Genomic DNA, 27,577 nt, shown 5'->3' with positions numbered 1-27,577 from the left:
CCAGAGTACGGCACAATCCATCCAGGCAGCTATTAAGGTCCAGTGTCTAGACCAAGCGTGTTCAGTAAGGCTCCCGTGTCTTTCCAATACATCACTCCCTCCCCAGCTCCTATCCAAAACAACACATTACTTTACACTTCAGTCTTTCTTAATGATGGGCAAATAAGAAAGCAATATTAATACAAAGGTGCTTCCCTGGTGGTCCAGGGGTTAAGAATCCACCTGCCAGTGCAGGGGACACAGGTTCAATCCCTGGTCTGAGAAGATCCCACATGCCGCAGAGCAACTAAGCCCGTGTGCCACAACTACTGAAGTCCGAGTACTTGGGGCCTGTGCTCAGCAGAAGCCACCGCAATGAGAAGCCCAAGCACTGCAACAAAGAGTAGCCCTGGATCACCACAACTAGAGAAAACCAGCCCACAGCGATGAGAACCCAGCGTGACCAAAAATAAATAAATCTGTTTTATTTTAAAAAGAAAGCAATACATAATAGACATGAAACTTTGATGTGAAGTTGTTTCAGTGCAGCGATACAGTCGGCAACGTTCTGTGTATAAGAATCTTAATTCAGCTGTTGAATAGCAAAAATGCAGTTTAAAGGAACGAGATACAAGCAAATACCAAACTGTCATGCTCAACAAGGGCACACAAGTCTGTTTGGCAAATGGGTCTCAGAAAGAGTTCAGTGGTCCAAAGGGCTCTGTCCTCAGTCAGGACATGGGGACAGAAGTATAAACCTCAAAGAGAAAGTTCTCCAAACCTATCCTATGTGCATTAGAAACACATCATTAAGGGACTTCCCTGGTGGTCCAGTTGCTAAGATTCTGTGCTCCCAAAGCAGTGGGCCGGGATTCAATCCCTGGTCAGGGAACTAGATACCACATACTGTACCTAACGATCCTGCATGACACAACCAAGATCAAAGATCCTGAGTGCTGCAAATAAGACCTGGTGCCGCTAAATAAATAAAATATTAAAACTTCCTTTCCATTAAAAAATCATTAGGCCAAACAATTATACTTTTTAAATGGACAATTTATATCAACATCTATGATAAGCTGTACTTGATTATTGTTCAAGGGCAAACGCTATTTCAACTAAATCATTTAAATGTGTGCTAAGACTGTTCCTTTCTAGAGCAGAGTGTTAGATCATAGTTCAAAGGAAAAAGGAATTGGTTTAGTTCATTAACGACTTTAGAAAACCTCTCTTAGAATGAATGGCAAGTGCTCTGAAGACTTATATCTATATAATGATGTATATAAGGTGGGCTCCCAAACCAGATTCTACGGCTCCCTTCTGGGTGTTTGCATGGAGGAAGAACAGGCATCTTTGCACAAACCCATCCCTTCTGCCTGGGAATTTGGTACCTTTGTGATCTCCTTCACGGAAAACCCACCCTTACACTTTAACCAAGTTTTTTGTCTTGCCTCTACTCAAAGAACTCTGTGAGTTGAATCATCTGAGGACACTGGATGACTGAGTCTGCAGGCATTTGGAGGAAGGGTTATTGCAACTCCTTAAAATGCACCTTGGCTTTTGGCCTTTGTCCCTTTTCTTCCCTACATCCCAGCTCTCTGGCCCTACACACCACCTTTGGTCTCCTCTATCAGGTAGTTAGTTCTCTTCTTCAAAGGGGAGTCTGCCCACTGTGCCTGCTCCTTCCTGGCCAATCCCAGGTGTGGGCTGTAGGACTGAGTAACTCACAAGGGCACTGGATTTAGGATCTGAAGGGGTAAGAGGCAGGCTCCACCCAGGTTTCACCTTCTAGGCCCTCCCTGGATTTCCAGCAAATATAACTCAACTCTCAAGGAAGACTCAGAGTTCTTCCTGCAACCTAAGGGCTGGCCTTCCATACCCTTAAGAAAACTAAGAGTTTGTCTTTGTTTACACTGTAAAGGCCTATTACACAAAGAATGAATCAAGAGAAATGGATGGGGCCGGTAATTACCAATAAGTTGCTAGTGTTGTCAGTAAAACAAAATGAAAACAAACAAACAAAAACAATAAGAGCAGAGTCCCGGATTTCAAGTTGCTTTTGCTGAGGACTTAATTATGACTTAAGATTCATCTCCTTGCCTCTTTCCCTGACATAAAGAGCTGAGTCTGGCTACAAAGCAAAGAACTCAAAACCAACCCCCGCCCTGGTAGGACAGAATAGATTACTTTTCATATTTTATAACTTTTCAGTGGTTTACAAAAATTGAGAGTAATTCCCAGAGAGTGCTGGATATACTAAGATAGTATATGGAAGCATGGTTTTCATTTTAATGTCCAGCATTTAATAGCCATATGGATTTAGTGTAATTCGCCATTATGGTGGAGGTATTAATTGACTTTTCCCCCCATTTTTTATTGTGGAAAAACACACATAATATAAAAGTTACTATCCTAACCATTTTTAAGTGGTGTTGAATACATATGCATATTGTTGCACAACCATCACTACTGATAAAAAAGAAATGACAGGCTCCAAATGGAGTTATTTGTGCTGAGCCCACTAAAACTTCCTAACTAAGCTAAGTATGGTTTCAACCTTCCTCAAGAATGTGACCTGTAAGCAGCCAACTTGAAATTTCCTGGTTAACACTAATAAGACATACTGTCTAATAGGCCCCTCCTTTTCCTTAGGAGGGTGACCTTGCTATAAACGATGAATTCTTTGCTAATAATTTCATTTTCCCATTTCCTCTCTACCTTAAAAAACCTTTCCTTTCCTGCAGCCCAAGGGAGCGCCTTTTTCCTCCGTAGATGGAATGCTGCCTGATTTGTGAAGTATAAATTCATGAAGCCATTCACGTCCAGACTTCTTTTCCTTTTGCAAATCTAAAACTACCTTTTATTTATTTTTTTAATTTAATTTTATTTTTTAACTTTACAGTATTGTATTGGTTTTGCCATATATCAAAATGAATCCGCCACAGGTATACATGTGTTCCCCATCCTGAACCCTCCTCCCTTCTCCCTCCCCATACCATCCCTCTGGGTCATCCCAGTGCACCAGCCCCAAGCATCCAGCATCATGCATCGAACCTGGACTGGCGACTCGTTTCATATATGATATTATACATGTTACAATGCCATTCTCCCAAATCAGTGCACCCTCTCCCTCTCCCACAGAGTCCAAAAAACTACCTTTTAAACAGTAATTCCCATTCTTCCCTTCTCCCTAGTGCCTGGAAACCACCATCTACTTTCTGTCTCTATGAATCTGACGACTCTAAATCCCTCATATAAGCAGAGTCATGTAGCACTTGTCTTTTCATGGCTGGCTTATTAAATTTATCTTAAATGTAACACGCAGCCAACTTAAAGAAAAATATCAGGCAAATGAATAGCAAAGATGGCACATGAATAAGTGAAAAACTGGGCACAACGGATGATGGGCTAAGATGATTCGAGTAAGAAGACTATTTTTCCTGTATTAATCTTCACAAACCTTCTCTTAGTTTCAGCAGGGAAGACCACCCTGAGAAGAGCATCTATCGCCTCTTCTCAGCCCCTCCTTGCGACATTCACACTTTTCCCCCCATTTCATTTCCTTTTATTTCCATTTTTTAAAAATTGGCGTATAATTGCTTAACAACGTTGCGTGAGTTTCTGCTGTACAACGATCTGAATCACCTATACGTATACGTCAAAACTGCTCTTGAGTGTCTGTAACTGGCTGCAACCCACCTGTCAAAACCCAGCACAGGGAGTCCCCTGCTGGTCCAGTAGCTAAGACTTTGTGCTCCCAATGCAGGGGGCCTGGGTTCCACCCCTGGTCAGGGAACTAGATCCCACACGCTGCCACTAAGACCCAGAGTGGCCAAATGAATAAACAAATAAATAAACAAATGCTTAATTTAAAAAAAAGAAAAAGCCTCTTAGGTAGAGAGACAGAAAAGACCAGCTCATCCCAAAAAGATACATCTAATAAAAATTTCTGGCAAAGGGACCAATTCCAAATGTTGCTAAACACACATACACATATACATAGCAAACACAAATTTCCCAGAAAACCTTTCATTTCAGAGATGCCTGGTAGCTGATGTACAATGATTTCCTAACACTCTCAGTCATGCAAACACTTCTTTAGAATGTGTGAAGCCAAATAAAACCCACTGTGTAGTGGTCCAGTCTGGAGGAGGGGGCCCCAGTTCATTCTGGCTGTATGTGGCTCCTTTCTCCGTTTATAACAGAGAATTTGCCAGGTGAGCTGAGAAGACTCTGACCTACCACTTGGGATGGAAATGTGATGGGCAGAGGCCTGGGAGGTGGCATGTTCTCATAAGGAGCGTGGCAGGTCTACCTTCATTGAAGGGAAATTAGAGGCCATCTAGAGGAAACTAGAGGCCATCTCCTTCTTTGAGGTCAAATGCTAGAAATTGGTAGAACTGGGCCCAGTCCTGAATTGTGCAGTTTCCCTACACTACAAAAATGGGTATTTTCATTCCCCATGGACTTTTTGTCCCCTTGAACTCCGCAAGGACAAAGATGAACAGATTTGAGGTGACGGGCTTTATCCCCCCTGGCCAAGGGTTACTACTTGCTGGGGGAGGAGGGGAGGCCTTGACTTCCTCAAGAAGATTTCTAAAAGCAGTGACAGGAGGATTTTTATGAAAAAGCTCCATCAACTGAGGACCAGTTGGAGAGAACAGCACAGGAAAGGGAACATCAGGGGATGCGGCCCTGCCACTTGCAGGAGAGGAGAAGGATTCAGTGACTTTTTTACTTATGAACTTCCTGCCAATGACTTACCAGTGAGAGATGGAAAGGGCAGATAGGAGCCCATGCTGGCAGGGTCTCCCCTCATTCCTGTAAAACTAAGAAAGGAACAAAGGACCTGTTGTCCTGGGCACCCTTGAAGCTGAAAACAGGAGCAGGAGCCAGGCGGGCTGTGTCTCACCCGCTGATCCCGGAGCCCAGCCATTGGCCAGCGTGGAGCTTCATGGAAAAGCAATTCTCCTTAGGGTCACACCACGGGTGTCTCAGAGCCAGATTCAGTCAGACCCTGCATCTAACTGACCCGATGTTCTGCAGCAAAGTCAACTACCAATCCAGCGGCCAGCCAAGGTCTGTAAAGGCCGCAAGAGATCTGGGCCACCAGCCCCACAACAAAACTGGAATCTACTTCCAGGACACACTGTGCCTTTCCAGAATTCTCCAAAAACGTCCTTGTAAGTCAGCGAAAATCATAATCTACCACTCAGATGCCCAGGAAACACTGGTAGGACATGTACCCAGGCAAAGAACGAAAATAACCAACGAGCAATCAGAAGAGACTATATCTCAGGGGGTGGGTTCGTGGTAATACTGATTTTTATTTTTTGCATTATGCTTTTTCTACAGTGTGCAGGTTTTGCTTTTGCTGATCAAAAAAGAAATCTTATATGTTCTTTTTAAAAGCCTTCCCTGGGACTTTGCTGGTGGTCCAGTGGCTAAGACTCTGAGCTCCCAATGCAGGGCGCCTGGGTTCCATCCCAGGTTGAGGAACTGGATCCCACATGCTACAGCTAAAACTTGGCGCAGCCAAATAAATAAACAAAAATAAATGTTAAAAAAAAAAAAAAAAAAAAAAACCTTCCCCAATATCACCAGTCAAAATGGGCAAAACAATTGTTTCGGGAACTGTTGATTTAGAGGATGTCTTTACACCTGCTCACCTCATTCTTTAAGGCTGAGTCGCATCTTTGCTAAAACCGCCTCCCACCTGGAATTACCCACATCCTCGCTAAGGTCCCCAGGACATCTGGCACAGTCCACTATTATGTCCTCTTCCCATTATATGATATTTGTTGACCATTCTTTCTTCCTTAAGTTGTGTAACACTTTAGGCTCCTGTCTAGGTATGTTAGCAAATAGCACCCGCTCGAAACACATTTTATGTAAATTGAACTTAATTGTTGCCACTTTGGTAACAGTGTGAGAAAAGAGTTGGTCAGTCCAGGTAGAATTCCTTGATACCATAATCCAAACACCTGCATAGTGGTTGGAAATCAGGAAACATCTTAAGGAACTGGGAGAAAACTGGTCAGGCAAGTCATGGCAGAATATCCTCACTGGCATGATGGGTCACTGTCTTACTGCAAAACTATTTCTGCTTCTGATGAACCGAGCTCTGTCCCCCCAAAAGCACCCCATTGTCCTGCTTCCACTGAAGGAAAGAGCAGCTGTGTCTATGGTGTCACTTGAGTGTTTCAGACAAATGGGTCTTCAACTCAAGTCAAAGAGCTTCTCTATCCTGTTTGCCATCAGATAGTCTTCGAGAAAGAAGGTGAACAGGCGAGGGCTGACAAATCAGAATTAATGGAAATATGCGTGGGGCTTCCCTGGCGGCTCAGTGGTGAACAATACACCTGCCAATACAGGAGATGTGGGTTTGGTCCCTGGGTCAGGAAGATCCTTGGGAGAAGGAAATGTCAACCCATTCCAGTTTTCTTGTCTAGGAAATCCCATGGACAGAGGTGGCTGGTGGGCTACAGGCCATGGGGGTCTCAAAGAGTCAGACACAACTTAGTGACTAAAACAACAATAGTGTTAATAATTCTTAGAAATAGATCATGTGTAAGATGAACATAAACTTTGATAACAGTAAGCATTTTTTTTTAAAGAAAGAATCTAAGATGCTACAAGATATAGCTAAGATTCTGTAGCAAGTGATTATTGTGAGCTTCCTAGGAGACAAACCAACTTTTCTGACAGGTGTGGTTGGTTCTGGGCATGGTCTGCTCTCAGATGCTGTGGGACCTAAGGATGAGCCCCAAATTCTGAGGGGCAGACGGGTTTCCAAATATGGCAAAAGAGCAAAATATTGCTTTGCACATGACACAGACACTATGTCAGGAGACAGAACACAAAGCGATTTTGCCTTTGACGACTTGAACTTGTTCCAAAAGACCTCATGAAAAGATCCTCCAAGACTTTCAGAAGACCAAAAGTGGCTATAATCAGTGGAGAATAGTCACTCTGCATGTACTATTTCAAGAGGAAAAGATGGAAAGGAATAATACAAAGTGACATTAAATTCTGTACTTAAAGTCACCGATATTGAGGACATGTATTTATTAACTATGGGAAACTGTATTGGAGGCTAAAATGTATTCTGAGTTTAAATGAAGAATTTGAGCCCCCCAAATAGCCAAAATGGCTCTACCAGATTTGGGTGCATACGTTTCTTAGTTAGGGATTCTCAGGTGGCACCAGTGGTAAAGAACCCATCTGCCAATGCAGGAGACATAAGAGATGCAAGTTTGATCCCTGGATCGGGAAGATGCCCTGGAGAAGGGTATGGCAATCCACTTCAGTATTCTTGCCTGGAGAATCCCATGGGCGGAGGAGCCGGGTGGGCTACAGTTCATAGGGTCGCAAAGAGTTGGACACGACCTAAGTGATATAGGACACACATACTCACTGCAACTAAGAGTGTGCATGCCAGAACTAAAGATCCTGCTTGCCACAACTAAGACCCAACACAGCCAAATAAATAAGTAAATAAATTTAAAAAGGTAGATGACAGCAAGTGTAGATAAGAACAGAGCATTCAGAACTCTCACACACTGTGGGTGGAAGTGCAAATTGACATAATGACTTTGGAAAACTGTTGGGCACCATTTACTAATGTTGACTATATAAGTATCCTACAACCCATCAATTCATTCCTATGTCCCAAACTGAAGCTTGTCACACATGTTCCCCCCAAAGACACAAGAATGTTTAGTTCAGTTCAGTCACTCAGTTGTGTCCAACTCTTTGCAACCCCATGAATTGCAGCACGCCAGGCCTCCCTGTCCATCACCAACTCCCGGAGTTCACTGAGACTCACGTCCATCGAGTCAGTGATGCCATCCAACCATTTCATCCTCTGTCGTCCCCTTCTCCTCCTGCCTTCAATCTTTCCCAGCATCAGGGTCTTTTCAAATGAGTCAGCTCTTCACATCAGGTGGCCAAAGTATTGGAGTTTCAGCTTTAGCGTCAGTCCTTCCAATGAATATTCAGGACTGATTTCCTTTAGGATGGACTAGTTCGATCTCCTTGCAGTCCAAGGGACTCTCAAGAGTCTTCTCCAACACCACAGTTCAAAAGCATTAATTCTTCAGTGCTCAGCTTTCTTCACAGTCCAACTCTCACATCCATATATGACCACTGGAAAAACCATAGCCTTGACTAGACGGACCTTTGTTGGCAAAGTAATGTCTCTGCTTTTCAATATGCTATCTAGGTTGGTCATAGCTTTTCTTCCAAGGAGCAAGCGTCCTTTAATTTCATGGCTGCAGTCACCATCTGCAGTTATTTTGAAGCCCAGAAAAATAAAGTCTGACACTGTTTCCACTGTTTCCCCATCTATTTCCCATGAAGTGATGGGACCAGATGCCATGATCTTCATTTTCTGAATGTTGAGTTTTAAGCCAACTTTTTCACTCTCCTCTTTCACCTTCATCAAGAGGCTTTTAGTTCCTCTTCACTTTCTGCCATAAGGGTGGTGTCATCTGCATATCTGAGGTTACTGATATTTCTCCTGACAATCTTGATTCCAGCTTGTGCTTCTTCCAGCCCAGCGTTCACAGCAGCATTATTCAAAATAGCTCCACACTGGAAACAATGCCAATATCCATCAACAGGAGAATACAACTTGTGCTGTATTCATAGAATGGAATACACACTGTATGATTCCAGTTGTATTAAGGCCCCAAACAGGCAAATCTGACTGATGGCAACAGAAGCCAGGAAAGTGTTTACTCCTGGGGTATGGAGATCAGAAGGGAGTACACTGGGGGGCCCTTCCTATGCTCTGGAGGAAGCTTAAAGCCTATCCCACATCTTCAACATTTTATTTCTTTACGCACCAGACTATTTTCTTGGGCTCCAAAATCACTGCAGATGGTGACTGCAGCCATGAAATTAAAGGATGCTTGCTCCTTGGAAGAAAAGCTATGACCAACCTAGACAGCATATTAAAAACCAGAGACATTACTTCACCAACAAAGGTCCATCTAGTCAAGGCTATGGTTTTTCCAGTAGTCATATATGGATGTGAGAGTTGGACCATAAAGAAAGCTGAGCACTGAAGAATTGATACCTTTGAACTGTGGTGTTGGAGAAGACTCTTGAGAGTCCTTGGACTGCAAGGAGATGGAACTAGTCCATCCTAAAGGAAATCAGTCCTGAATATTCATTAGAAGGACTGACGCTAAAGCTGAAACTCCAATACTTTGGCCACCTGATGTGAAGAGCTGACTCATTTGAAAAGACCCTGATGCTGGGAAAGATTGAAGGCAGGAGGAGAAGGGGACGAGAGAGGATGAGATGGTTGGATGGCATCACTGACTCAATGGACATGAGTTTGAGCAAGCTCTGGGAGTTGGTGAAGGACAGGGAATCCTGGCGTGCTGCAGTCCATGGGTTCGTGAAGAGTTGGACACAACTGAGCAATTGAACTGAACTGAACTGAGGTCCCCTAATTGCTTTATGAGCCTGGCGTCTTGCTCTTCCAAGAGGCTTGAATATGTTTAGAATCTCAAAGGGGCTGGCGACTGTCATTTGTCCATTCACTGAATATTTACTAAGTGTATGCTACCTGCCAGACACCATCCTGCGTGTTGAAAAAAAACAGCATTGGGCACAGATGAAGTCTCTGGTCTCACACAGCATAGTTTTTAGTGTCGGGGGCAGAAAACACAAACGTAAGCCAGTGAGTCCATTTCAGGTCTGTACAAATTCTACAACTTTGAATAAAGCCAGAGACTTCCCTGGTGGTCCAGGGGTTAAGAATCTGCCTTGCAACACAGGGGACACAGGTTCAATCCCTGGTTGGGAAACTAAGAGCCCCTACTCCACAACTAGAGAGTCCATGAGCCTCAAATGAAGGTCCCTGCAAGATGCAAAGAAGATCCCACATGTGGCTGCAATGAAGACCCAATGCAGCCAAAGAAATAAATTAATATTAAAAAAATAATAATAACAGCCAGCTGCGGGGACAGGAGAAAGGAGAGTCCATGGGTGACTGCTTCCTGCAGAAAGGGCATTCTAGGCAAAAGGAACGGTAGGATAAAGTCTGGGAGGTGGGAGCTTGCTTGGCCAGGAGCCCAGGGGCTGGAGTAGACAGATGGAGTAGGTGACACTGTCAGAAGAGATTTGCGGGGCAGGGGTGGGGGTTGGATCCCCGAAGGACTGAAGGCTACGGTGAAGATTTTGGTTTTAAATGGAAAACTACTAAAGGACTTTGAACGGGAGGGACATGACTTGGATTCAGATGAACTAAAGTCAGACCATCCTCTGACTTAGATAACAGTTCAGAGGGACTTCTCTGGCAATCCAGTGTTTAATACTCCACCTTCCAATGCAGAGAGTATGGATTTGATCCCTGGTCCAGGAACTAAAGTCCCACATGCTGCGGGAGCTGTGCCAAAAATTAAAAACAAAACAAAACAAAACAAAAAAAAACCAGCTCAGAGGTGGTGAATCGGTGAAGATAAAGCAGGGGCAGCAGGCAGGGTCTACTGCAGTGCTGGTGAGGAGTGGTCCCACCCTGGATCTATCTTATTGGCAGAGCTGCTAGAGTTTGGAGATAGAGGGGAAGGCAGTTATGAGACAAGAGGTGTCAGGGTTGAAGCGTTTGTGAAGGGAAACCAAGGGCTCAGTCCTGGTCTTTGTAAGTTTGAAATGCCAAGGGTCAGGCTGTGGGCAGCTGGATGCAAACATGTGGATCCAACAGAGGACCAGCCTAGGGATGGATACAAGCTGGGAACCTGGGAATGTTCTGGAGGTGGGAATGCTCATAATGACGGATGGATGAGATGGAGAGAGGTAAGAGGAAGTGGAACCAAAAAGATTCCATTTAACCTATGGTTGGATCATAAGCCACAAGCCTGGATGGGATCACACAGGAAGTGGCTCTAGAGATGTCTCTGTAAACAAGATACTGTGCTTACCACGTGCTAACACTGGGCCAAGTGCTTCACAGCTGTTAACTCCATCTTCCTAACAACTCAGAGGTAAAGCTCCGTTATTGTCCCTATTTTACTGATATGGACACTGAGGGTCCTATTCAGAAAAGAAAGGGGATGGTGCAGAGGCCGCTGGGAGTCCCAGGGTCAGGTGGGCAGGGGGACAAGGAGGAAGCAGCCAGTGGCAGGCGAGGTGAGAGGAGACCAGGGAGCCTGGTGTCCCTGATGCCCACGAGTGTCCCTGCAGGGGACAGAAGGTGGGAGCTGACCATGGATAGAAAAAAGGGACATCTTTACTTCCACTAACCTGCTTCCTTCTGCAATTAACTTCCTCCCAGTTTGAATGTAGGCATCACATCTCAGTAGTGCTCTCAGCCCCTGAGACCCTGTCACCACCAGCAGCCCCAGATGCTCTCAGGGTCAGTGCAGGCCTGCCTGTCCGCCTCCAGATGAGAGCGGCTCCTCAACCCACAGCCTGACCTGGCCTTTAACATGTCAGTAAAGGAGCACCTACGCTATGGAATCACACGTTAACAATTCTGATCCTTGTATCTCAGTTGTTCCCGCTGTCGCGCTACATATTTTATTTTATGCATGTAAAGTATTATCCCGAGGAGAGGCTCCATGACACCTGAAAAGGCTAAAGACCTCCAGCTCATCTCAATATTAACCACAGAGCAGCCACCGCAGGCAGGAAACCGCATCCTAACCTGGGGAGTCAGCGGGTACTTCACTTCGCATCCACCCAGATGCTTCCTGGTGACTGCCTGGGGCAGGTGACGGTAGCCCACAGCGCCCAGGCACCCTCACCATGGGTGACGTCACAAAGGAAGGTGACTGGGATGCCTTCCTGCAGCCACCAGAAGGTGCCCTGCCCACGTCTGGGGATGGGGGTAGGAGATGAGGGTGGGATGGGGTTGGGGTGTGTCTTCTGTCTACAAGGCTCTCATTTGACTGGGTTCTGCTCCCCTCACTCCCACTGCTTCCCGGTCATCTGCCCTTCAGGGTGCTCTGTGCCAGGCTGACCCACTGTCTCCCTGTAACCACAGTCCTGCTCTGCCCTCATTTGCAAACAGCTCAGAGTCCTCCTCACAGTGCCTCTCCGTCATCTGCCTCTCTTGACTTCTCCACTGGGCAAAATGGAGGGATTAAAACTGAGTCCCTGTTCCATGCTCCAAACAGTCAGTGAGAGATCCCAGCACAGAATCCAGAGGCTTCTCAGGTGGGCTTTTTCCATGTCACATGGGTCCCAGATCAGCAGAACTAGGGTCACGATAGAGTTTCCTTCAAGGGTCGTTAGGAGATTCAATGAGCTGGCAGATGTAATGTACTTAAAACAGTGGTCCACACGTGGTGAACACCGTACACATTGTTAAAGATAATCTTGGAAACAGACATTACCGTATGTAAAATAGATAGCCAAGGGGAATTTGCTGAATGACTCAGGGAACTCAAACCTGGGCTCTGTAACAACCTAGAGGGGTGGGATGCGGAGGTAGGTGCCACGGCTGTTCAAGTGGGAGGGGACATGGGTAAACCTATGGCTGAGTCATGTTGATGTTTGGTAGAAACCAACACAACATTGTAAAACAACTACCCTTCAATTAAAAAACAAACTAAAAAAAGATAATCTCAACTTTCCTATTTCCCTTCTAAAAGCCTTTAAAATTCATAAATTCCGTATCAACCAGTATAGCATTCAAGAATAACTGACACTAACGTGAAAAAGAAAAAGGTTTCGTGGGATGTTTATAGTCATTCTTAAATTTAAAAACCTTAAAGGAAATGTTAAGGGTGAAGAGAAAAAACCTGGAACTACATTGAACACGGGGCAGAAAATCTCTGATCAAAAATCACTGTGTATTTGTCTAGTTTCTGGGGAAAAAATGACCCCATTAAAACTGTTCATACCAAAGTCAAGGGGAAGTCACAGAATGCCAAGTGGAGGACCATCTAGTCTACCTCCAACATTTTTGTACAAAAGCAGAGGAAACAGCACAGAGTATTTGCACAGCTAAGGGGGGACTTATTCCTCCAGAGACCCAGGGTATGGACGCACAGACTCTCAGCTGCAGGGTGGCAGCTGCAGGGTGGCAGGGTGCCGCCCTGGGTCGGCTGGTTCTCCTTCCTCTATAGCAGGAACAGGTCGGGCTGGTTTGAAACTTGCCCTGACAACCAGATTCACCTGGTTTGCCTGCCTCTGCAGGACTCCTCCTGCCCAGCTCATGACTTGCAAGCAAAACCAACTCCAAAAATCTCACCCTCACACTGCACCAGGCAGCCTCAACCCCATTTCCTGAGAAAAAGGGGAAACTACTAATAAATCTGGCCTCCGAGGCACCAAGTGTCCATGGCATTTTCTACTGACTATGCCCTCCTGTCCTTGCAAAGAACTAGAGCTTCCAAGAACTAGAAGAGGTTTGGGGACTCTCCTCCAGCCTGCCCGCTCCCCACCTCTGTATCCTCATTCTGCAGAAAATGCCAGTCCTTAACTACCTACTTAGACCTTGTGTGTTGTGAACACAGCGTAACACAGGTAGCCAGTGCCTTTCTTCATCGCTTACAACCACATCCAATTTCCAATACGCTGGGTCACATTTTGGGCTAAGGGCCATGGAAGGTGCTGGGGTTGTTTCTGACCTGAGAATGCAAAACGAGTCCATCCTCTTTAGTGCTCCCTTCAAACCTTCTGGAGACAGACACGGGCTACACTGAATTCTGTTTTGCACACGGAGGCTCCCGCTGAGTTACTGTTTCCATCACTGTGAGAAGGTGGAGGTGGCAGACAGAACTTTAGGTTTCCGGGTTCTGATGCCAAGAGGAATGGAGAAGGTGTAAAGTTCAAGTGCCTTCAGATGGATTAATGTGAACCCAGACAACTGGTTCCTAGGCCACTCCCACCTCCTACAGAAGATTCTTCTGGAGTGGCCACCACACCCCCAGTTCCCAAACCTGCCAGGCGACCGGAACAGCTATCCTGGTGGCTACCAGGGTCACATCGCCCCCATCGTGTCCCCGATGCCTAATCGCCTCGGTCACCTGTGGGCTTCGGTGGGTCCCAGGCCATTTTCCAGGCTGACATCTGTCTGCACCATCTCCTGTTTCAGTTCGCCGATCTCCGAGGCAATTGTGTCAATGAGCTATTCAAAGACAAAAATAGTGTGACGTCAGGAAGTGGAAGAGGCGTGCCCAGAGCTGGGCAGCTTCAGCCACTTCAATAGGAGCACAGAGGTGACCACTTTTCTTTTCTTTTTTTTTAAATCCTGGCTTTGTGAATTTCCTTTACCCAGAGGAGGGGGGAAATAGGGAGGGAGCAGCTTCTGAGAAAGAGGAAGAACTTAGGTTTCGGTATCACCCTAAAATATGACATAAATAAAACAAAAAAATATGACACCCAGTTTGCTTTCTCAACATGAACTACAAAGAGGAATAAACAAATCTTGGCAAAACCAGGCTTCAACATTCCTACTGTCAAAGTGAACAGTCAAAATGGATGCCCTGGATTAAACTTTATACCATCCTTATTCTGGTTACAGAAAGATGTCTATTTCAAAGATACATACAGTTGGCAAATCAACTTCCAATGACTTGTTAGGGGAAAGGGAAGAGAGAGGATTGTGTGGGGGTAGGAGTGGGTGAGCAGGCAGTCAGGGAGCCGCAGGGGAAGAGATGGGGAAACGTGTCTTCTTCTCGGAGAAGACTTGTGTAGTCTTGCATGCCTTGCTTACATGCTTGGGAAGAAGCTACATCTGACCCTGAAGTGTGGTCTGAATTCTTGAGCCCCCCTTCCTCCCCACATCCACTCATTCAAAAGAATCTTCATGATGCTAATCAGGATCTGTGGAACAGCTACTCAAAGTGTCACTGCTCATTCATTTTTTTAAAAAATGTAGTACTTTTGCCTAGAAAATCCCATGGACAGAGGAGCCTGGTAGGCTGCAGTCCATGGGGTCGCTAGAGTCGGACACGACTGAATGATTTCACTTTCACTTTTCAGTTTCATACACTGGAGAAGGAAATGGCGGCCCACTCCAGTGTTCTTGCCTGGAAAATCCCATGGATGGAGGACCCTGGTGGGCCGCAGTCCATGGGGTCGCTAAGAGTTGGACATGACTGAGCAACTTCACTTTCACTTTTCACTTTTATGCACTGGAGAAGGAAATGGCAACCCACTCCAGTGCTCTTGCCTGGAGAATCCCAGGGACGGGGGAGCCTGGTGGGCTGCCGTCTATGGGGTCGCATAGAGTCGGACACGACTGAATTGACTTAGCAGCAGCAGCAGCAGCAGTTATTTTTTCATATGGGGCTTCCCAGGTGGCTCGTGGTAAAGAATCCACCTGCCCTGCAAGAGACACAGGTTCAGTCTTTGAATTGGGAAGATCCCTTGGAAAAGGTAATGGTAACCCACTCCAGTATTCTTGCCTGGGAAGTCCCATGGACAGAGGAGCCTGGCAGACTACAGTTGATAGGGTCACAAAAGAGCTGGACACACCTTAGCGGCTAAATTAACAGATGTTTTCATATAAATGTTACTTATGTCAACAAGAAACCAATTAATATTTTAAAATAAACATTTAAATTATTTCTTTCCTAATATAGCAGATATCTGTAGGTGTAACCCACACGTCAAGCCCTCCATAATTTTTCACAGTGTAAAGGGGTCCTGGGGATAAAATGCTTGAGAATCATTGTTCTAGCTTAAAGATGTTGTCGTCTTGCCTCAAGCAGCTTTTATTCCACCCAGACTCTGGAAGAAATTTCATTTTGAGTCTATAGGCTGTACCAAAATGTACCCTTATCTATTCATTCATTCAGATTTTTATGTCTACTCACTTCATGCTAAGCACTCCATGACATTTCTCATGGAGATAATACTGTATTTGGGACACAGACCACAGCACTGAGCATCGAGAAGTTACAGAATGAAAAGAGAATTGAGTGATGCTGTAGGCGGTAGCTAAAGGGTCACCCTAGCTATGGTGGGTGGTGAGGACAGGTCTTTTGAGGAAGTGATGAAGCCCTGAATGACAAGGGAGCCAAGAAAAGATCAGGGGAGGAGCCCTCCACACAGCGAGTCCCAGAGGCGAGGGAGGTTTGTGGAAAACTGTGGTCTGCCTGCCACCAGCCTTTGTCCACCTTCTAGATTACAGTACCCTTGGATTTGAATTTTCAGCTGAGAACCATTGGAGGGCTTTAGTAGGGGAATGGCCATTTTACTTGTTTTATGTTCTAAAAAGATCTCCTTGGCTGCTGGCTACACATGGTTTGTAAGGAAAAGCAGCAAAAGTAGTTACGAGGCAACTGCAATGGTCCAGGCAAGAGACAACGGTGGTATGGACCAGAGTGGTATCAGAGAGAAGGGGGCAAATCCAGGAATCACTGGACATGGAAACTGAGAGATGGATTGAATGTGAGAGAAGTCTCAAGGCCACTCCTAAGTTGTTGGCTTGAGCTATTAGATAGACGATAGTGCCTTTCACTGAGGAAAACATGGGGAAGGATCAGATTTGAGGAAGTAACCCAGTGGACACTGCACAGGTTAAGTTCTAACTGAGTTGCTGGTTGGTCATCAATTCAATGTATTAAGTGACTTCTAATACTAAGGGTGGAACAACTTATACATTTGGAAGTCACTGGAATAGGTCACTGTGACAAGGAGAGACTATCTATGGGGGGTGGGGGGGATGGATAAGGGGCCCCAGCAAACAGCTGTGTGCACTCTCAGCACTTAGAGGTCAGGGGATAGGGGGCCAGCCAAGTCCATCCCCTTTGTGTGTGACTGGGGTGCAGGCTGTACATGGAGCTTCTGGAAGCACTGGGGCCTTAGAAGAGGAGATAAGGGGATTTCCTTTGAGACACATTCCAGAGGCAAAAATTAAAAGTCTGACAATGTCAAATCCTTGAGGATGTGGGAAAACAGGAGCACTTACATGTTGCCGGAGCCATGTTTGGCAAGCACATTGGAAAGCCGTGTGTGGTACCTTATAGAGACACAGACTCCCGTGCACATGCTTGAGAGAAACCCACGCCCCTGGGTGAGATGAGAATATTGGCCGCACTGCTGTTTGTAAGAAAACCAAATTATAAGCATCTAAATGTCCACCAACTGGAGACACTGGATAAATGGAGGTATAGAATACTCCACAGCGGTTAAAATGAATGAACTAGGACTTCCCTGGTGGTCTAGTGGTTAAGACTCTGCATTTCCACCGCAAAGGGCATGGGTTCAATCCTGGATTAGAGAAATAAAATCCCATAAGCCTGCCCAGCGTAGCCAAAAAAAAAAAAAAAACGAAAGAAAAAGAAGCAGATTATATACATCAACACACAGGCAAAAGCTCAAACAAGTTTTCATAAAAGCAAAAAAAGAAAAGTGAAACAGATTACACTCAGTATATGAAGTTTAAAACTAAGCAAAATTGTACTGTTGAGTGTTTGTAGATACATATATGAAAACAGATGACTCCAAGATGCAGTATAGGGTTAATCATCCTAGTTCTCAGGAAGAGAAGTGGATGCAGGTGTGTACAGATGGATAGAGGTGTGCACAGGTGGGTGGAAGTGTGCACAGGTGGACAGAGGTGTGCACAGGTGGACAGAGGTGTGCACAGGTGGACAGAGGTGTGTGCACAGGTAGATGGAGGTGTGCACAGGTAGAGCATCTCAGCCACTTGCAGCACTTCATTTCTTAAAGTGGCAAAATGATGATACTAGATGGAGCTAGTGATGAGTGTAATATCATGCGATTTTCTGTATGTTTAATTGACTTCGTCATCAAACTTATTTAGTTCAGTTCAGTCACTCAGTTGTGTCCGACTCTTTGCGACCCCATGAATCGCAGCACGCCAGGCCTCCCTGTCCATCACCAACTCCCAGAGTTCACCCAGACTCCAATATGTAGGAAAATCGAAAAAGGAAGGACTAAAAAGGTGGGAGTGAGTAGGGTGAGCTGGGGGTGTCTGAGTGTCTGTGCAGGGGTCCCCCCCTCCACTTTCTAGGGCAGGAAGGTCACACATGGCCCATGAGGGAGCAAGCAGGCGTGCCCTGGGGAGGCCCAAACTCGACCTCCAGCAAATCTCAAAGGAAAGATTCCCAACCCAGCACATTCATCCTTTCTGCCCTCAGTCCCCTTCACGGCCATCATCACGAACTGAATGGCTTTCCCCGAGAGAAGCAGCTGACCCCTCCAGCCAGCTTTCTTTGTCCCAAACACACACTACAATCTGTGGTTGTCACTCAATACACCCAGATGGCAAACCACAGGTGGCACCCCTTATCTGTAAAGCAGAAGGGAAGGGCCAGGACCCCAAGGCATGAAGGTGGCTGACCACAGAGGCTGCCCTGGCTGGATGACTCTGGGACGCTCTGGATGGATTGAGGGCGTTTTCACCCCTTTCATCTCCCCTCTCCACCCTTTTTGACCCCAACTCATCCATCAGATGGCACAGATTTACCTGACAGATGGACCAGAGGCTAGGGTTCCAGAGCCAGGCCGCCAGAAACAAGAGTCACCCTAAAATGTCTGCTGCTCCCTGAGGTCAGCCCAGAGGTCCCTGATGGGATGTAAGCTGCTCCCCACCACTGTTCCCAGATACAGGTGTGTTTGATTGGTTTTAATTCTGGCAGATGTTTGACCTCACCCCTTATGCTCTCATGTTCTTCCAGATTTCATTCTTTGAGGGCAAACAGGGATAACTTAGCACCCACCGAAGGGGAAGCAGTGTGAACCGAAGTTTTAGCCTTTTCCTGTGTTAAAGCCAACAGCAGTCAGTTTCCGTGTAAGCTGCTTCATTCAAGTTTCTCCAAATCCACTTACACAACCTGATACCCCAGCACATCCGGGTCTCTGTTAGAACTCCTCCAGCGGGGAAGGGGCTGCCTACGCATGTGCCAAGCTGGAAGCCAGTGTGGCTTTCCGCAACCCTGTATGGCTGCCCTAGACATGTGTGGATGCCCGAGGGGGTGGCAACACAGCCAAACGGCTGTTACTCAGTGAACTGGCACCAGAGATGGGCCTCAGGTTTCAGGGCACAGAGCCAGTGAGATAGTAGTACTTGTTCAAAACACAGTAGCTATGTTCTCTCCAGAAAACCCCACAAGCAGCAACATAGTCAGGGCACAGACAGCCTGCCCGGAGAAAGTCAAGGCATGGCCTGTGTTCTGTATACCCCACAGGGCTGGGGTGCAGAGCAGGGAGAAGGCTGCTGGTAGGATCAGCTGTTTCTGCATCCGCCACAGGGAGAACAAGCCTGGGGCTGGGTCTCTGCGTCCCTCCTTCATTCTGCTCAGAAAGCCAGTGCCCCCGCCCTGGGCTCCAGAACAAAGTACAGGTAGTACTCCTTGGGATGAGTTTCACCCTACCCTGCAGCCAGGCCAAGGGCAGGAGAATTCGGGAAGCCCCAGGTTCTTTCCCGAGATCACACCCAGGGCTCGACAACATGGAACCTGTGCAGCTCCAGCCAGGCCCATGAGTCTACACTGATATGGACCAATCTGTAATTATTCTGTGTGGGTCATGTGCCTGTCAGGGGAACCTCACCAATGGGGCCACACTTCCAGCAGCAGGGGGTACAGTGTGTGAGGCAGCCCGCTTTGCAGCCCCTACCTGACAGAGAAATGAAGTGCTTCCTACCATATCAGTAAACAATGATGTCACAGTCGTCAGCGATTTCAGCCCTCCAGGGCATTCAGGAAGGAGGAAAAATACCTGAGATCTAACAGCCATCAGATTGCAACCACTCCCTTCAGAGAGCCCAAGGGAGCTCAGTTTAGTTCAGTGGCTCAGTTGTGTCCGATTCTTTGTGACCCCTTGGACTGTAGCACACCAGGCCTCCTTGTCCATCATCAACTCCCAGAGTTTACTCAAACTCATGTCCATCAAGTCGGTGATGCCATCCAACCATCTCATCATCTGTCGTCCCCTTCTCCTCCTGCCTTCAATCTTTCCCAGCATCAGGGTCTTCTCCAATGAGTCAGTTCTTTGCATCAGGTGGCCGAAGTATTGGAGTTTCAGCTTCAGCATCAGTCCTTCCAATGAACATTTAGGACTGATTTCCTTTAAGATGGACTGGTTGGAGCTCAGGATGTGAAAACAAAAAACACCCAGGACACTGGCCCCAAATAGTTGAGATGCATATGAAAGGGATGATTTCAGTGAGCCCAGACTCCTGCATCTTCCCATATACAGAAAAGCGCTAAATTCCTTGTGATATCTGGTTCTCTTTAATTCACAAAAATACTTTTGATGTTCAGACTACCTACCCTTTGTTGCAAAACTTCTATATAACCTGGCTCCTCACCGATCCCCTCACCCCCCTCCCCTGGAGCAATTCTCTCAAGACTACTTGAGGTGCTACCTCCTGGGCTTAAGTCCTAAAAATTTCCGTTGAATAAAACATAACTCTCATCTTTTACGTTGCAACTATTTTTTGTTTTTTAAGTCGAAAGAGCGGTGGTGAGGACCCCAGCTGTGGCTCAGAAAGACCTACCTTCCAATCCCAGCCCGACCCCTGTCAGCTGAGTCCTGAATCCCTCGGTACCGACTTATTCCTGAACCCCTGATATTAGGGCTTGGGTTTGGATGAGTTCATAGGATGATGAGATGAAAACACCTTGGAGCCTGCCCCTAAATGCTCTCACATTTTCTTCCTAGTTCAGTCCTCTCTTTATATGAATGGTGACCCGCTAGGAAGCAGAGAGCTGATAAAGCTGACACTTAAAAACAGACTCATTCACCTCCCTGCCTGCAAAGAGGTTGTTTCATCTCCGCTACAAAAGATTAGTGTTCCTGGACTCCAACCCTCCTTCTGCCTGTCTGCCCCAAAGTCTCTAAGCTTGAGATGTGCACACTAGATAACAATTTTCCCCAATGGACTGATGGACCAGGAGAGAAGTTGTCTGACACCCTTGCTTGCAGGGCAAGCTGGAGGGAGGGGAAAGGAGGGACTCAATCTTGCTTTGTTTATTTTAGAGTTAGATAAGAGGAGAGAGATTCTCTTGAAGGTCAAGTTAAAAAGAAAGTGTTTTTAGAGCAAGTTCTGATACAGGAATTCCAGGACTAACTCAGGAATGTTATCAGCGGTTCTTGAAAGGATGTGTCACTGACAGATGAAGACTTGAATCCTAGGATGTGGGAAAAGTCTGACTCCCAGCCATGGAATTTCTATTCCCCAAGTGCATTGAGTTGGCCTTGGGATATGATGGGCCTTGACAATCTTATCAGCTCTGTGGGCTTAGACCCACCTCCAGGTCACAAACAACCACTGACCCTCACAACTGCCTTTCCTGTTTCCGCTGAGCTGGCGGAGCCTCTAGGTCTAGTGGGCATACCCCATGCTGGAGTTTTCCTAAAGCAATCTGGAAAATAATTGGCTTGTTACAAACTTTCAGAAGATTCTTGCCCCAGGAACTGTCACCATGGAAACAAAGAAGTAATGAAGGCTGCTTGCCTTCACTTGTAGAGGAGTGTCTGGGGACTGACACTGGAGCATCTTGGAATCTGGCCCTTTTTTTGTTTTTATGTGTTAGTTGCTCCGTCATATCTGACTCTGCCACCCCGTGGACTATAGTCCCCCAGGCTCCTCTGTCCTTGGGATTCTCCAGGCAAGAATATTGGAGTGGGTTGCCATTTTCTCCTCCAGGGGATCTTCCCAACCCAGTGATTGAACCTGACCTCGGATTGAATCCTCCCTGCTCTGCATTTGAGTCTTAAAGTCCAGAGTCTTAACCACTGGACCGCTAGGAAAGTCCCACCCTTGGTTAATTCGTTTCAAGTGGGAATGGTTTTCCACCAAAGGGACAAACCATGTAGGGATATACTTAGGAATACCCCATGTATCCATTCTATTTTGATAAATGCTTAGTTCGTTTCTAATATGTTGCTGTCACAATCATGATTGTGATGAGCAGCCTTGTGTACCGTGTGAAAACTCAAGAGAAAATGCCAAATTGTAGGCACATAGGAGGTTATGAGGAGGTACCATGTGGCTCTCCAGGGGTCTGTGCCCAGCTGCAGTGCCTCCACCTTCTTTGAAAACATCCACCTCACTTGTCAGCATTTACTGTGTGTTAGTCGCTCAGTCCTGTCTCTTTGCGATCCCATGGACTATATAGCTCGCCAGTCTTCTCTGTCCATGGGATTCTCCAGCCAAGAATACTGGAGTGGGTTGCCATGCCCTCCTTCAGGGGATCTTCCCAACCCAGAGATTGAACCTGAGTCTCCTGCATTGCAGGTGGATTCTTTACCATCTGAGCCACCAGGGAAGTATCAATTTTTTTAAGCTTTGGCTAATCTGATAAATGGCTTTTTATTATCTTAGTGCTTTTCAAAGATTATTTTTGTTGGGAAGGAAGAAATTTTTCTCTGCCCTTCTACACTCTTCTGGCTGGTCAAAGAATTAAGAATTAAAAAAAAAAAAAAAGTGGGAACGTCCTTGGATGTCCAGTGGTTAACACTCTGAGTTTCCACTGGAAGGGGCGAGGACTCCATCTCTGTGGGGAACTAAGATTCCACATGCTGTGTGGCAAGGCCAAAATAACTAAAATAAATTAAATTAGGATGAAACAGGTTAACAGCAGAAAGTCAAACAAAGTGTAATAACATGTACACATAGGGGGGAGCCAAAAGAACCAAAATGGCCAAACCCTTTAAATATCACCTTCAGCTAAAGACAAAAGAGGGCTTCAAAGGGAAGGAAGGTAGTTCTTAGGAGATGGACCAGCAGCTGTTTGGAAAACAAAGGTTTGCTGGCCCCTGCAGATACAATGGGCCATGACTTCCCATCCACTGCCTCATGTGAGTTAGAGGCTTCTAGGCAACGGCTCCCTTCCTGGTACAGGTCCTCTATCTGCGTTTTTTTTAGGCAGTTTAAGGGGAAGGTCAAAGGTTCTTCCTGAGTCTTCAGAGCTATTGTCTCCAGCTTCAAATAATCTGCATGCCAAAGAGATATTTTGGGGTGGCAAGTTTTTCTTCCCTTCATATTTTGGTCATCTATTTGTATTTCTTCCCAGAGGGGTTATCTGTTCGTTTATTTGTTGCCTGTTTAGGGGTTTGCTGGTTTTTCTTAAGTTGTGGATATGAATCCCTTGTCTCAAATACTGAAGATTCCCCCTCATCCTGTTTCTCTGCCTTTTAAATTTCCTTAAATTAAAAAAAAAAACATTTATTTTGCCTGTGCTAGGTCTTAGTTGCTCTTCATTGTAGCAGGCAAATTCTTAGTTCTGGCACGTGGGATCTAGTTCCCTGACCGGGGGTGGAACCCAGGCCCCCTGCTTTGGGAGCAAGAAGTCTTAACCACTGGACCACCCGGGAAGTCCCAACTTCCCTTAAACTTTGAATGTTGATAGAATCAAAAGTTACTTAAGGCTCTTGCTGACTCTCCGCTGTCTAGGAAGACACTCCTTATCTGGAAGTAAGAAAGTCTCCTTGGTTTTCTCTAAGACACATGTCATTTTGCCTCTTCACGTATGACGTATTTGTTTCTGTAGGCCTGTCATCGTCTGGATTTAATCCTGAGTGTGATGTGAAGTTGGGACAAGGAGGTGAGGGGTGACTGTGATAAGACCAGGGCTAGTTCTACATTACCCGCTCTCCTGGCCTAAACCCTGCCCCGAGGTACCTTCTGCAGGCCAAGGAATGTGCCCAGAAGGCTGCCTTTTCCCAGTTTGCCCAAAGGCTGGGCGTGGCTCGGGACAGGTGAACTCTGCACTGGATTTTTCACCCCATATGGAGAGTCAGAGACACCACAGTATTTATGCCACAGTCCTTACTGATCCAAAACAGCCCTTCAGCCACAATCAGAACTTTGAAAGAAAGTGAAAGTGTTAGTCCCTCAGTCCTGTCCAACTCTTTAAGACCCCATGGACTGTAGCCCGCCAGGCTCCTCTACCCACGGAATTCTCCAGGCAAGAATACTGGAATGGGTTGCGATTCCCTTCTCCAGGGGATCTTCCTGACCCAGGGATTGAACTTGGCTCTCCTGCATTGCAGGCAGATTCTTTACCATCTGAGTCACCAGGGAAGCCAATCAGAACCTTCCTAGTTACCAAAAAACAACACTCACTACCTTCTTATTCCACTTTCTTCTCTGGAGTTAAAAAAATACAGCCCACCTCCAACATACGTAGAGGAAAACTTAATAAGCAACCCACCCCTCTCCATCCTCTGTGTGAAGTCAATGGTTTGCCATGAGTAATTTTCTGTTTTTAGCACAAAGTAGTAAATAGCAGCATTTAGAAGAAACAAATACGAGTGAATAATTGAATTATTTAAAAGCAGAATTTTGGCTAAAGGCCCGGCTTCAAATTCCTTTGGCTCTGTTGATTCAAGCCGTGCATTCCCTGAGGAAATCATTTGACCCCCTTACATTTTCTCATCCGTGAATGGATGATGTGTTGAGGGCTGTTTCTCAGGGCCATTTAAGGGTCCAAGGAGGTGTTGCAGGCCATGTCCACAATAGATAGGCCCCTTTATTGTTTGCTGGAGGGTGGGGGGTGGGGGCGGCGGGGAGGCGGGTGTGGAGAGAGGCTTTCAATTGATACCACCCTCCTCAGAGGACAGCAAGGTGAGAAGTGTGGTTTAAGGTGTGCCACCAGAAGCTCCAGGTGGGGTTAAGGATGCTGGATGTGATGGCTGATTGTATATGCTGGGGACGCAGGTCCTGCTGCAATGCCCACAAGGGAGAGGGAGGCCTCCATGTGCTATTTCCCCCAAGCACTTGAATTCCATGGGGCTTGCTGGGGGCCTGAGAAGCATGGAGATTCTTTGAATGGGTCTCTTGGACTACAAGGAGATCAAACCAGTCCATCCTAAAGGAAATCAACCCTGAATATTCATTGGAAGGACTGATGCTGAAGCTGAAGCGCCAATACTTTAGCCACCTGATGCGAAGAGCTGATTCATTAGAAAAGACCCTGATGCTGGGAACGATTGAGGGCAGGAGGAAAAGGGGACGACAGAGGATGAAATGGTTGGCTGGCTTCACTGACTCCATAGACATGAGTTTGAGCAAGCTCCAGGAGTTGGTGATGGACAGGAAAGGTGGTGTGCTGCAGTCCATGGGGTCGCAAAGAGTCGGACATGACTGAGCGACTGAACAACAACTTAGAATGGGTAGAAATATTTGAAAGGCAAAAGCCCCCATCAGTACTTGGTGCACCTTAGGTGTGATGGTACCCGCTGCAGGACTCACCCAGGGACCAGGCTTCTGGACTTTTAGCCTCTTGTTAGACCTTCCTGGTATCTGCAAAGCCCTGCAAACATCAGGTTGCACAGCGGTCTCGCTGACACTAGTGCTTCTGCCAGACATGCTGGGTGCTTCCCCAAGGCCGTCAGGGGGAGGGAACTTGGCCCTCCACGGCCAGCCCCAGGTCCCTGTCAGAGGACAGAAACTGCTTGGTCTTGTGCACAGAGACCCAGAAGGACCCTCAGAGTCAGTTCTGGACCACTGACTGATGGGCGCTGACTGTAAACGCTCCTGCTCCCTCACCTCTGGTCCTTGAAGACAGAGCCAGAGTTACCCTCAAGGGACTTCCCTTGAACTTGGACCCTCGCTCACCCTCTCTGCCCCACTCTGCTATGGGGTTTTCTTGGGAGCACTTTCTGATAAGCCACTTTCGTGAAAAATTTTAGCTCTGGGCTTGTTTCTGGAGACACTGACCCAAGGTGCCCCCAACCTCCCCTGTTTCCTCCCTCCCCTCCATTCACCACTTGAGGTTGATGGTCCTGTGTCTGAGACCATCCTGAAGCCAGGGGCTCTCCCCAATGGCCCCCACCTGGACGCAAATTCCGCAGAGCAGGAATGGTGTCCTTGTGTTCTGTGGAGACCTCCAAGCTCAGGACAGTTCGGGGCACTTCCCTCTCCTGCCTTCCTCTTGGTAACTTCCCTGTCCATTTCTGTCTAGACCAGGGATAAATCAGGACACGGGGTGGGTGGGGCTCCAGCCTGACCTCAGCTGGACACCACGGGGAAGTGGCTGACACTGTGGCAGCTGCTGCAAAGGCACAGCTCCAGAGTTTTCAGCTGTTCACCAGCGATCACACCAAGGGAGCTGTACATGCAGAATTCAGAGCTCTGAACCACTGTTCAGGTCTCACTGAGCAGAAGCCATTGGTTGGAAACCCTGGCCCCAGACTTCCCTGGTGATCCAGTGGTTAAGAATCTGCTTGCCAATGCAGGGGGCATGGGTCCGATTCCTGATCCGTTCCAGAAGGATCCCACATGCGGAGGAGCAACTAAGCCTGTATGCCACAACTACTGAGTTTGCACACCTAGAGCCTGTGCTCTGCAACAAGAGAAGCTACCGCTATGAGAAGCCCATGAGCACCGCAACTAGAGATAGCCCTCGAGCAGCAATGAAGACCCAGCGCAGCCAACATTAATAAAGACATACGAAAACAATAATGCGAAGAACTGACTCATTGGAAAAGATCCCGATTCTGGGAAAGACTAAGAGCAGGAGGAGAAGGGGGTGACAGAGGATAAGATGATTGGATGGCATCATCAACTCAATGGACATGAGTTTGAGCAAACTCCAGGAGAGAGTAAAGGACAGGGAAGCCTGGCATGCTGCAGTCCGTGGGTTCGAAAACATTCGGACTCAACTTAGCAACTGAACAACAACCTCTAATGACTAAATTGTAAGCTGCTTCTATCCAAGGGTAAGAGATCTCCACAGGCTCTACCCTGCCGGACACTCACCTCCAAATATGGGGAGGCTGTGGAGGGCAGAGAGGCCTCTGCCATCAAACACACCAAAGGCTCAGTACAACTTGAAGAGGCCCAGCCCAGAGCTGTTAGTTTAATTATATTTGAAATGATCCTCCACAACAAACACTAATATAACTTTAAACTTAGTGCATCTTTGGGGAAAAATTATTTTTTAATGTATTTATTTACTAATTTAAGGGGAAAATTTTTTCCCTATATTTATTTATTTTTATTTATTTATATTTGGCTGTGCCCGGACTGTGCTGCTGGATGTGGACTTTCTCTAGCTGCGGTGAGTAGGGGCTACTCTCTAGTTGGGTGCCTGGGCTTCTCACTGCAGTGGCTTCTCTTGTTGAGGAGAACAGGCTCTAGGCACACAGATTTCAGTAGTTGTGGCACACAGGCTTAGTCACTCTATGGAATGTGGAATCTTCCTGGACCAGGTATCAAACTCATGTCCCCTGCACTGACAAGTGGATTCTTACCCACTGCACCACAAGGGAAGTCCCAGAAAAAAAAAATTTTTTTTAATGATACACAGAGTGTCCATATAAAATAAGGAAGCAGCCGGTGTGATGTGCCTTGAAATAGTCATTCTGCTGAGGTCCCGATTTACTCTGTCAGTTGTCCGAGGTCGGTGTTGCGTTGGATTCTTCAATGAGTTCAGAAGTTACAGATACCTCTCTATCGCTGCTTGTGGCTTTGAGTCGTAAGGTGAAATAACAAGATAACCAACAAACACCAGGAAGAGCAAAGCTCTTTCTAAGGCTCTGGCACTAATGTTTCTACAGCCCTGGTTTTAGCATCTGTGTCTGAAGTTTTAATGTCGTATGTTTTAAAAAGATTTTTAGAAATGGGTACAGTGGTAATCATCTTGCAATGCAGAGAAATTTTAAGTCAATATATGGTGCACCAGAAATTAACTCAGTCTTACAGACCAAT

General features: G+C 46.5%; 1 protein-coding gene across 20 annotated transcripts in view; it reads right to left on the bottom strand.

Moving 5' to 3' along the window:
• RIN2 (Ras and Rab interactor 2) overlaps positions 1 to 27,577 on the bottom strand; it is a 208,264-nt gene that overhangs the window by 49,363 nt on the left and 131,324 nt on the right. For 13 of the 20 annotated variants that reach the window (XM_070802118.1, XM_070802117.1, XM_070802114.1 and 10 more), the window contains one exon: positions 13,968 to 14,068. The exons of 4 other annotated variants lie outside the window; for them this stretch is intronic. In XM_070802118.1, coding sequence (XP_070658219.1) covers positions 13,968 to 14,068 — 101 coding nt within the window. Of the gene's footprint in view, positions 1 to 13,568; positions 13,737 to 13,967; positions 14,069 to 27,577 lie in introns of those variants that run through there. 3 more of the 20 variants (XM_070802123.1, XM_070802125.1, XM_070802124.1) reach the window with 2 other exon arrangements.

This window comes from Bos indicus, chromosome 13, assembly GCF_029378745.1.
Source record: "Bos indicus isolate NIAB-ARS_2022 breed Sahiwal x Tharparkar chromosome 13, NIAB-ARS_B.indTharparkar_mat_pri_1.0, whole genome shotgun sequence".
Classification (NCBI taxonomy): Eukaryota; Metazoa; Chordata; class Mammalia; order Artiodactyla; family Bovidae; genus Bos; species Bos indicus.
Note: the sequence above shows the minus strand (reverse complement) of the source record. Positions and strands in the feature narration are given on the sequence as shown.